Source organism: Monodelphis domestica, chromosome 2 (genome assembly GCF_027887165.1).
Source record: "Monodelphis domestica isolate mMonDom1 chromosome 2, mMonDom1.pri, whole genome shotgun sequence".
Lineage (NCBI taxonomy): Eukaryota > Metazoa > Chordata > Mammalia > Didelphimorphia > Didelphidae > Monodelphis > Monodelphis domestica.
Window position 1 is genome coordinate 207,434,320 of NC_077228.1, and position 12,014 is coordinate 207,446,333.

At 35.1% G+C, this 12,014-nt stretch overlaps 1 protein-coding gene across 18 annotated transcripts in view; it reads left to right on the top strand.

Annotated features, from left to right (window-relative positions):
- The window catches only part of EFCAB3 (EF-hand calcium binding domain 3), a 722,802-nt gene that overhangs the window by 311,648 nt on the left and 399,140 nt on the right, over nucleotides 1-12,014 (top strand). For all 18 annotated transcript variants that reach the window (XR_008916397.1, XR_008916396.1, XR_008916398.1 and 15 more), the window contains exons 97-99: nucleotides 1,478-1,531; nucleotides 10,593-10,697; nucleotides 11,410-11,463. Coding sequence is in view for 15 of the 18 variants with exons in the window: in XM_056817026.1 (XP_056673004.1) it covers nucleotides 1,478-1,531; nucleotides 10,593-10,697; nucleotides 11,410-11,463 (213 nt within the window). In the remaining 3 variants the exon portion in view is untranslated. The remainder of the gene's footprint in view (nucleotides 1-1,477; nucleotides 1,532-10,592; nucleotides 10,698-11,409; nucleotides 11,464-12,014) is intronic.

The following is a 12,014-nucleotide window of genomic DNA, read 5'->3' on the forward strand; positions in this document are numbered from 1 at the left end:
ATTTTATTTTGGCCCAATCTGACCGTTTGGGGTACCGTAGTTTGAGAAGGACATTTTAAAAATTGGAGATCATCCAGAGGAGTGCAACCAGGAAAGTAAAGGACTTTCAATTCATGTCACTTCAGACTGGAAAAGAGTTAAAGAAAGAAATTATAGCTGTGCTTTGTTTTATTTTAAACCTTTACTTTCTGGCTTAGTAAAAACTTTAGACAGAAGGGCAGGGGCTAGGGAAATGGAGTTAAGTGCCTTGCCCAGGGTCACATAGCTAGGAAGTATCTGAGGTCAGATTTGAATTCAAGTCCTCCAGCTTCCAAGCCTGGCCCTTTGTCCACTGTGTTACCTAGCTACCCTTATGATAGCTGCTTTCAAGCATTTGAAGGTCTATTTGTTATAAAGAAAAGAAATTTAAATTTGTTCTCTTTGATCCCAGAGGGCACAATTCTTGGAAATAATCAGACAAATTTTGGCTTAAGGTCAAGAAATACTTTCTAACAATCAGAACTTTCCAGAAACAGAATGGTGTGCCTTCTTGGGTGACCAATTCCCTTCCCTGGCAGACTTTAAACACAAGTTGGATGGCAACATATTTGGTATTTGGAAGGGAAAGTAGTGATTTCTTTTGCTGGTATAGATTAAGAGCAAATGAGCACTGGAGATCACTTTTAATTCTGAAATTATGATTCTCTTATTTATATTGGATTTCTGAAATACATATAGAAAGAAATAAAGCAGGAAAGAAACTTGAGTGATGCAGTATAGAATAGTGGAGAGACTTGGACTCTGAAAGTCAGGAAGACCTGGGTTCAGATCCCCTGGGACACCTATAGTAAGGATTCTGTGCCTGTGGATAAGTCATGTAGCCTCCCAGTAGCCCAGGCATCTGTAAAACTCTTAGGTTGCCAGGCAACTGCAGATTAACATTGCTAAAGGGTGACTCCTCCAGGAGAATTCTCTACACCAGGGAAATTACTGATCCAAATGAAAATAACAAAAATAAAATAAATTTTACATACATACATATATATATATATATATACATAAATGTGTGTCTATACCTAGACATACACATTATATGTGTGTACATGTATTTATGTGTGTGTGTGTGTAAACACATAACAGTCAGTAAACTCCAGTGGTTTCCTTTCAACTATTTATGTATCAGTTTCTACCACCTTCCCCCATCCCCAAAGTACCATGCTTGAGAGAGGAAAAGATGCCATGAGAGCTGACCCACTTCTTATTTGTTGCCAATAGTCTTTAATACTGTGTTGCAAAGAAGCCATGTCACAGGAATAGGTGGATTAATAATGGTTTGGTGAATTTCTTCCTTTTTTCAATTTCACATTCACCTAGAAGGAAAATAGTATAAAATTCTGAAATCACTCAAAATTGGTGATTTCCACTGTTACTTTTCATCATTTATGCCTCCTCCCCACCCCCCCGCAAGCCTATATTAAAACTGTGCCTTGTCTTACAGCTGATGGAAAGGTAAAATTGGATAAAGTGATGGATTCTCTGAAGACTTTTAAAGGTCAGTAAAAGGTTTTTATGAGAAGACATTCTAAAATGAAAATTCTAATGCCTTACATCTTATATTCATGTGATAATGCACCTATGTCTGTCCATGCTCTCAGTAATGTGCCACATCCCATCTAACATTTCTCATTTTCCTTTTTGTTCATATTAGTCAATCTTGATAAATGTGAAGTGATTATCTCAAAGTTGTCTTAATGTGCATTTCTCTAAATCAGTAGTGATTTGGAGCATTTCCTCACAGCTTTTAACAAAGCTGCAGGATTCAGCTCTCTTCCAATATGCTTCCAATACCTGTTTCAGGTTTTCCCAATCCACAAAGCCATGTCTCTATTCTTAGTGGCAAGTTCTTATCAAAGCAACTGAAACATCAGTTGTCTAAGCGAGAAGCTCATGTTTTCTGCCTTGTTTGTCTTGTTTGTCTTGTGATTCCTCCTGCAATGAGATTAATCTTCTGCTTCTTACATCCCCTCTTATTGCTTCTTTTCTATGGCTTCATATGCCTTCTTTTGGCTCAAGTCAAACCTTTCCAGACAAGTAGCATGGTGCAAGGCTGCATTCTATTGTATATTACATTCTATTCTGTTTCTATAATTCCAGGGCAATTCTTTTTATTTTTTAATATATCAATATATTTATTAAAATTCATCATTTTTTCAATGGGTACAATACTTCCAGGTCCTTTGAAAATAAAAATCTTCTCCTAAACATTTTTTGAGGAATGAATGAAATCTAATACTCTGATCTTACAAGCTCACTTGATAATGGTTTTGGTAGATCCTTGAATGTAAAAGTGAGTTTCATCAGTAGAAATTATCTTGTTTCTCTCCTCCATAAAAATCTTCTATAAATCTACTATAAAATCTCATACATAGATGAATTGGTTTATTTAACAGTTTTATAGTAGCTCCCTTAATTTTGAGATGATGGGCATAATTATTTTTGCCAAATTTGACTAGCTATACGATATGCAAAAGGTATAAGATTTTATCTTGTGTAACTGTGGCTCTAGCATTTAAATTTTTCTTTTCTGCTAGATAATAAATGTTATGTTTTACAGTTGATAATAATTAATGGAATATTGTGGTACTCTAGTCTTTCTTTGTGCTATCTTACCAATGACTCAAGTTTTTTCTTCATAGCAATAGCTAACAACTGTTTTTTTGTTTGTTTTTTAATCGTGGTCTTTTCATTGTTGGTAGAGTTGTGAACTGATCTAGTCATTCTAGAGAGAAATCTGGAACCACACCCCAAGAGCCATAAAGCTCTGCAAACCCTTTGACTCAGCAATACCTAGGACAGAGAGATCAAAGAAATTGTAAAGGGCCCATATGTTCAAAAAAATGTAGTGGCTCTTTTTGTGGTAGCAAAGAATTAGAAAGGGAGGGGATGTCCACTTATTGGGGAATGGCTGAAAAAATTGTGGTATATGGTTGTAATGAAATACTATTATGCTATAATAAATGACAAACAGGATTATTTTTTAAAAACCTAGAAAGGTTTGTATGAAGTGATACAAAATGAAGTGAGCAGAACCAGGAGAACAATGTATATAGTAACAGAAATATTGTGCAATGATCAACTATGAAGGACTAAACTATTATCAGCAATGCAAGGGTCCAAGATAAGTCCAAAGTACTCATGATGAAAAATATTATTCACAACCATAGAAGAAACTGCTAAGAGTCTGAAAGCAGATCAAGGTTTGTCATTTCCACTTAATTTTCTTTATGAGTTTTTTCTTTATATCTGATATGTATCTTTCACAACATGAGGATATGGAAATAGGAATTGCATAACAGCACTGATATAAACTTATATGAGGTTTACCACCTCAGAGAAATGAGAGAAGGAAAGAATTTGGATCACAAAATGTCAGAAAACAATTGTGAAAAATGATTTCTGCATGTAAATGAAAAATATTAAAAATAAAGGAAAGGTATGAGGACTTGTTGCTATTTAATAACCTGAACTACTGAGGGAGGGGGAAAGTTTTCAGATATTTCTGTGTTGCCCTCTTCTTCCCCCTGAAAGAGTATAACCCCTTCCCCCCTTACTGAAAGAGTATAACACTTTTATCAGTACCCTGTTAAAGGTGGCTATGAACCAAAAGATTTTGTCACTGCTTCATCAGCTCAAGATCAGAAGAAGAGTAGCTTTGATTAGTAGAAGAGTTTGGGTTTTCTTGCAGTTTTTTTTAATTTGGTAAATTTCAAACATTATTCCTTAGTTACATATTCTATTCCACCCTCCCCTCATTCCCCTCCCCCCAAACTTCCCTTAGTCGATGGGCAATTTCACTGGGTATTACATGTGTCCTTGATCAGAACCTATTTCCATGCTGTTGGTTTTTATACTAGAATGTTCATTTAGGGTCTATATCCCCAATCATATCCCCCTCAACCCATGTAATCAAGCAGTTGTTTTTCTTTGGTGTTTTTATTCCCACAGTTTTTCCTCTGAATGTGGATAGTGTTCTTTCTCAAAGATTCCTCCAGGTTGTTCATGATCACTGCATTACCACAAATAGAGAAGTCCATTACATTCAATTGTACCACACTGTATCAGTCTCTGTACTATGTTCTCCTGGTTCTGCTCCTTTTACTCTGCATCATTTCCTGGAGGTTGTTCCAGTTCCCATGGAATTCCTCCACTTTATTATTTCTTTGAGCACAATAGTATTCCATCACCAACATATACCACAATTTGTTCAGCCATTTTCCAATTGAAGGGCATCCCTTCATTTTCCAATTTTTTGCCACCACAAAGAGAACAGCTATGAATATTCTTATATATGTATTTTTTCTTTATTATCTCTTCGGGGTATAAACCCAGCAGTGCTATGGCTGGATCAAAGGACAGACAGTCTTTTAGCACCTTTTGGGCATAGTTCCAAATTGCCCTTCAGAATGGTTGAATCAATTCACAACTCTACCTTCAAAGAATTAATGTCCCAACTTTGCCACATCCCCTCCAACATTCATTACTTTCCTTTGCTGTCATGTTAGTCAGTCTGCTAGGTGTGAGGTGATACCTTAGAGTTGTTTTGATTTGCATCTCTCTGATTTTAAGAGATTTAGAACACTTTTTCATGTTCTTATTAATAGTTTTGATTTCTCTGACTGAAAATTGCCTATTCGTGTCCCTTGCCCATTTATCAATTGGAGAATGGCTAGATTTTTTGTACAATTGGTTTAGCTCTTTGTAAATTTGAGTAATTAGACCTTTGTCAGGTTTTTATGAAGATTGTTTCCCAATTTGTTGCTTCTCTTGTAATTTTGGTTACATTGGTTTTGTTTGTACAAAACCTTTTTAATTTGATGTAATCAAAATTATTTATTTTACATTTTGTGGCTTTTTCTAAGTCTTGCTCGGTTTTAAAATCATTCCTTTCCCAAAGGTCTGACATGTATACTATTCTGTGTTCACATAATTTATATATAGTTTCCTTCTTTATGTTCAAGTCATTCACCCATTCTGAGTTTATCTTGGTGTAGGGTGTGAGGTATTAATCCAAACCCAATCTCTCCCATACTATCTTCCAATTTTCCCAGCAGTTTTTATGAAATAGTGGATTTTTGACCCAAAAGCTGAGATCTTTGCGCTTGTCATAGACTGTCTTGCTGAGGTCACCCCAAGTCTATTCCACTGAACCTCCTTTTTGTCTCTTAGCTAGTACCATATTGTTTTGATGACCACTTCTTTATACTATAGTTTGAGATCTGGTACTACAAGGCCACCTTCCTTCACATTTTTTTTTTCATCATTTCCCTGGATATCCTTGATCTTTTGTTCTTCCAAATGAACTTTATGTTTTTTTCTAATTCAGTAAAAAAGTTTTTTGGTAGTTCGATGGGTATGTCACTAAATAAGTAAATAAATAAGTTTGGGTAGGATTGTCATTTTTATTATGTCAGCTTGTCCTACCCATGAACAGTTAATGTTTTTCCAATTGTTTAGATGTAGTTTTAATTGTGTGGAAAGTGTTTTGTAGTTGTGTTCATATAGTTCCTGTGTTTGTCTCGGCAGATAGATTCCTAAGTATTTTATATTATCTAGGGTGATTTTAAATGGAATTTCTCTTTCTAATTCTTGCTGCTGAGATGTGTTGGAGATACATAGAAATGCTGATGACTTGTATGGGTTTATTTTGTATCCTGCAACTTAGATTTTTGGTTGATTCTCTAGGATTCTTTAAGTAAACCATCATTTCATTCACAAAGAGTGATAGGTTGGTCTCTTCATTGCCAATTTTAATACCTTCAACTTCTTTTTCTTCTCTAATTGCTACTGCTAGTGTTTCTAGTACAATGTTAAATAATAGCGGTGATAATGGGCATCATCCTTGTTTTACTCCTGATCTTATTGGGAATGCATCTAGTTTATCCCCATTGCAGATGATGTTTGCTGATGGTTTTAGATAAATACTGTTTATTATTTTTAGGAAAGACCCTTCTTTTCCTATACTTTCTAGTGTTTTCAATAGGAATGAGTGTTGTATTTTTGTCAAAGGCTTTTTCTGCTTCCATTGAGATAATCATGTGATTTTTGTTGTTTTGCTTGTTGATCTGGTCAATTATGTGGATGGTTTTCCTGATATTGAACCATCCTTGTATTCCTGGTATAAATCCCACCTGATCACAGTGAATAACCCCTGTGATGACTTGCTGGAATCTTTTGCTAGTATCCTGTTTAATATTTTTGCATCTATGTTCATTAAGGAGATTGGTCTATAGTTTTCTTTCTCCGTTTTTGACCTGCCTGGCTTTGGAATCAGTGCCATATTTGTGTCATAATAGGAATTTGGTAGAACTCCTTTGCTTACTATGTCAAATAGTTTGTATAATATTGGGATTAGTTGTTCTTTGAATGTTTGATAGAATTCACTTGTGAATACATCAGGCCCTGGGGATTTTTTCTTAGGGAGTTCTTTGATGGCTTGTTCAATTTCTTTCTTTCTTTCTTTTTTTTATATGGGATTATGTAATAATTCTATTTCTTCTTCTGTTAATATAGGCAATTTATATTTTTGTAAATATTCATCCATATCACCTAGATTGGCATATTTATTGCCATATAATTGGGCAAAATAGTTTTTAATGATTGCCTTAATTTCTTCTTCATTGGAGGTGAGGTCTCCCTTTTCATCTTGGATACTGTCAATTTGGTTTTCTTCTTTCCTTTTTTTATTAGATTGACCAGTAATTTGTCTATTTTGTTTTTTTTTTCAAAATACCAGCTTCCAGTCTTATTTATTAGTTCAATAGTTCTTTCACTTTCAATTTTATTAATTTCTCCCTTAATTTTTAGGATCTCTAATGTAGTTATCTTCTGGGGATTTTTAATTTGTTCACTTTCAAGCTTTTTGATTTGCATGTCCAATTCATTGACCTCTGCCCTCCAAAATTTGTTAATATATCAACTCAAGGATATAAATTTTCCCCTGAGTACTGCTTTGGCTGCATCCCATAGATTTTGAAATGATGTCTTATCATTGTTATTTTCTTCAATGAAATTATTAATTGTTTCTAGGATTTGTTCTCTAAATATCCGATTTTGGAGAATCATATTATTTAATTTCCAATTAATTTTTTATTTCGCTCTCCATATACCCTTACTGATAATGATTTTTTATTGTGTTATGATCTGAAAAGGATGCATTTATTATTTCTGCTTTTCTGCATTTGTTTGCCATGTTTTTATGACCTAGTATATGGTCAATCTTTGTGAATGTACCATGTGCTTCTGAAAAGGTGTATTTCTCTGTCCCTATTTATTTTTCTCCATATATCTATTAACTCTAATTTTTCTAAGATTTCATTCATATCTTTTACCTCTTTCTTATTTATTTTTTATTTGATTTATCTAAATTTGATAGTAGTAGGTTCAGCTCTCCCACTAGTATAGTTTTACCATCTATTTCCTTCTTCAATTCTACTAGTTTCTCCTTCAGAAATTTGGATGCTATACCATTTGGTGCATACATGATGATTACTGATATTGCCTCATTGTCTATACTTCCTTTTATCAGGATATATTTACCTTCCCTATCCCTTTTAATCAAATCTATTTTTACTTTGGCTTTGTCAGATATCATGATTGCAACTACTGCCTTCTTTCTATCAGTTGACGTCCAATAGGTTTTTCTCCAACCTTTAATTCTAGCCTTGTGAGTATCTACCTGCCTCAGGTGTGTTTCTTGTAGACAACATATGGTAGGATTTTGGATTCTAATCCACTCTCCTATTTGTTTTCGTTTTATGGGTGTGTTTATCCCATTCACGTTCAAATTTATGATTGTCACTTGTGTATTCCCCAGTATTTTGATATCCTCTCCTCATTTTGTCCTTTCTTCTTTTGCTATATCCTTTTAAACCAGTGGTTTACTTTTAATCAATCCCCCTAATTCCCTCCCTTAATATGCTTTCCTTTCTGGCCCCTCCTTTTTTGTTCCCTTCTTGTTTTTTTAGGGTCTATTAAGTTTCCTCCCCCCTATCTTTCCCTCCCTTTTTGTACTCCCTCCTCCCTACCCCCTTACCTTTCCCTTCTCACTTTCCCTGTAGGATAATATAGAATTCAAGACACAAATGGATCAAGATGCTCTTCCCTCTCAGAACTGATTTCACTGAGAGTAAGGTTTAAGTATTACCTATTAGAACTCTCTTCCTCTCCTTCTTATAAGAGTATTCTTCCCCCCCCCTTCCCATGCATATCTTTGTGTGATAAAGATTATCCTATTTATTTTATTTCTTCAAGTATCTCTTGGTGCCATCTTGGATCCTTCCTCTCCCTTTTTCTTTTCTTTTTTTTTTTTGTATATCATCTTATAGCACTTATTACCCCAATCTCTTCCTGTGAATGATTATTTTAATTACTATAATAGTGAATATAATTTCTGAGTTACAAATAACATTTTCCCCACATATTAATATATATAATTTGATCTAATTGTAGTCCTTAAAGAAGAAAGTTTGAATAAAATACATTTTCCCCCTTTTCCCTCTCTTTCTTATTTACATTTTCATGTTTCTCTTGATCTTTGTGTTTGGATATCAAACTTTCCACTTAGTTCTGGTCTTTTCTTTACAAATACTTGGAAATGTTCTATTTTGTTGAATGCCCATACTTTCCCCTGGAAGTATATAGTCAGTTTTAATGGATAGGTGATCCTTAGTTGAAGACCCATTTCTCTTGCCTTTCTGCTTATTGTGTTCCAGGCCTTGTGATCCTTAAGTGTGGAAGTTGCCAGGTCTCATGTGATCCTGATTGGTGCTCCTTGGTATCTGAATTGTATCTTTTTAGCTTCTTGTAGAATTTTATCCTTAGCTTGAAAGCTCTTGAATTTGGCAATTACATTCCTGGGAGTTTTCTTTTGAGGATTTAGTGTAGAGGATGTTCTATGAACTCTTTCAATGTCTATTTTGCCCCCTTGTTCAAGAACATCAGGGCAGTTTTTTTGGATGATTCCCTGTAGTATGATTTCAAGGTTTCTGTTCATTTCTGGTCTTTCAGGTAGACCAATGATTCTCAAATTGCCTCTCCTTGCTCTGTTTTCCTGATCTGTCATTTTCTCAGTGAGATATTTTATGTTTTCTACTATTTTGTTAATCTTTTCACTTTGCTTTATTAATTCTTGTTCTTTTGCAAGATCATTAGCTTCCAGTTGCCTAATTCTGGTCTTTAAAGATTGGTTTTCCTTTTCAGTTTGGTCTATCCTGCTTTTCGTGGCTTCTAGCTGTTTCTTCAATTGGGAGTTCTTGTCCTTTAAATTGTTATTTTCTCTTTAAACTATTTCCCATTTTTCTTGTCAGAAGGCTTCCATCTTTTTGATAAGCTCCAATTTAAATTCTTCAAGAGCTTATGGACAATTTCCATTTTTTGGAAGGTTTTGGTGCATTTATTTGAATTTCCTCCTCTATTCCTCTATAGCCTGGGTTTTTCCTCTATGAAAAATTTCCAGGGTCAATCCCTTCTTCTTGTTTTTCTTAGAGGGAGGTTGTTGTTCCTGGGTACAATTTGTCATCACTGTGGAGGATTTTCCTTCCCTTTTTAGTCAGAAATCTGAGTGAGATGGGTAGGCTCTCTGTGTATGAAGTTAAGGAGCAAGGATTTTGCCTGAGGCAAGCTCTTGAATCTCCACAGCTTCTGCTGTTTGCTGCCCTTTTCTGTGTTATCTTCCTGTGAACACCCACAGTCTATGCTTTTTAGCCTGCTGGGGTTTCAGGCATAGCTGATCTCATGGGTAGGTCTTTGGTGGTCTTAGTCAGCTCCAAAGGGCCTAGAGGTGCCCCTTACTCACTCTAGAGGTGTTCCTCGCTCACTCGCTGATTCTGATTCACTCTTGCTCTGACTCTGGTTCCCTAAGTGGGGTTGGGGAGGATAGATCAGATCGCATTTTTATGGAAGCTTTTTCACCCCCTTATAGTGTGGAAATGCCCAAATCCCATGTACCTTCAATGCTGTGCCCTACTGTAGAGTCCCTTCAGTCTTATAAATTTGTGGGGTTTTTTTTTGTTTTTTTGAGGTAGTCTATATTGGTGGGTGCTGAGGAGAGGATGAGTTTTGCATCTAGACTGCTGCCATGTTTACCTGGAAGTCTCCCAGTTTGTTTTTTATTCAATGTTGTTCTAACCTTTTTAAGTTGCATATTCAACATATCCGTTTTTTCTTTTTCTCTTTTGTGAATGAAAATGTTTACATCTATAAACTTCTTTGGCTATATTTGAGAAGTTTAGGGATGTTGTTTTCTTGCTGTTTTTACTTACATTTTACAGATAAGGAAATTGAGGCTTAAGGAGGTTAAGCATCTTTTTGTGTATCCCATATGGTAATTAAGAGTGTCTCAGATGTAATTTGAATCTGGGTCTTTTAGACTACACATCCAGCACTCTATTCCAATCAACCTCTCTGAATAGTTGGACCAATCACATTGTGAGTTGGCTTTTCATACTAAAACTTAAGAATAATGATACATGGATATAAAAATAAGTATTGTTTACATTTCAGAATCAATAGATATTTCTTATTTTCTTGTCTTTCCTATTCTTATCTTTTCTAAGGTGGGAAGGTAGATATGAATTACCTAGAAGATGTCCTTGACAAAATGGGGCTGCAACTTACTGAGGAGGAAGAGCAAGACCTGATAAAAGAAGTGCCAATTGATGGTAAGTGTTCAGGTACACTTGTACTAACTAGCTTATATATAAGATCCATTCTGAAACAAGCAGAAATATTGACCTTTGTCATTATTATTAATATCAAGAATAATGACCTCTTAGGGTCATAGTCTATAGATTTAGAACTGAAAGGGAATATAATAGTTAATAAGTCTAACCCCTTCATTTTTTCAGATTAAATGAAGCCCAGGGAGATAAAGTGGTTTTTCTAAGGTCACACAAGTAGAAAGTGGAAGAGATTGGCTCTGAACTCAGGTCCTTTGATTCCACATCTAGAATACTTTCCATTATACTATGCTGCTTTCTTGTGTGTGGCACCAACAAGATAAATATTGGCACCACTGACCCCTGAACAAGTTAAGAACTTAGCAGAAGGAAAAAAGAAATAAAGAAAAAAACTGTAGGAAAAAGGGAAAGTAAAAGGTAAAAGAGATTTTAAAATGAAGACGTGGTATTGGTAGTGTAATAAAGTATCTTCAATAATTGTCTAAAGAATGGACTACGTCTAACTGTAAATGAAAGGAAGAAAATCCAAGGAAGGGGGGAGATTAAGAGTTCTCAACAAATGCTCATTATACAGTAAAGAAACTTTTTCTTTGCTTGGCTTCATGCTTATCTGAGGAGAAAATTAATTTCTTTGTAAAGCAATACACATGAAATGACTAGCTTTTACATTTCATAATGTCTTCTTTCCTTACAGAAAATGGGATGATGGAGCTCAAGAAATTAATAAATGCTTTGAAGGAGAAAAAAGGTGAGAAAATAAGCATGTAGGAAGAGTGTTATAATTCTAATGTTAGCTCATATCTACACATTGCCTTAAGATTTACAAAACACTTTTCTCTCACTATTCCCCTAAACTCCTCCCTGATCAGTCAGATGTTTCTAGGACCTCTGATTTCATAGGTATAGGAAATACCCAGGTGAGGAAATTCTTCTCCATGGAAAAGGACATCTTCCTTTGCCATTTATAATTTCAAGAGTTATCTAGAACAGGGCCACTGAGGTAGAAGAGTGGATAGAGCTTCAAGCCTGAAGTCTGGAGGAGACCCGGGTTCAAATTTGACCTCGGTCACTGCCTAGAATGTGACCTTGGGCAAGTCATTTACTCCCAATTGCCTAGCCCTTGTGCTCTTCTGTCTTAGAATTGATACTAAGCCCTATTAAGGTAAGAGTTTAAAAAAAATACAAGGTATTTTTTAAAAGGGTTGAGGACTAGCAACTAAGATGAATAAAAATTAAACAAGACTTTTCAAAGGAGGTAGCATGTGACCTAAGACTAATAAAAGACAAAGGACACTGAGA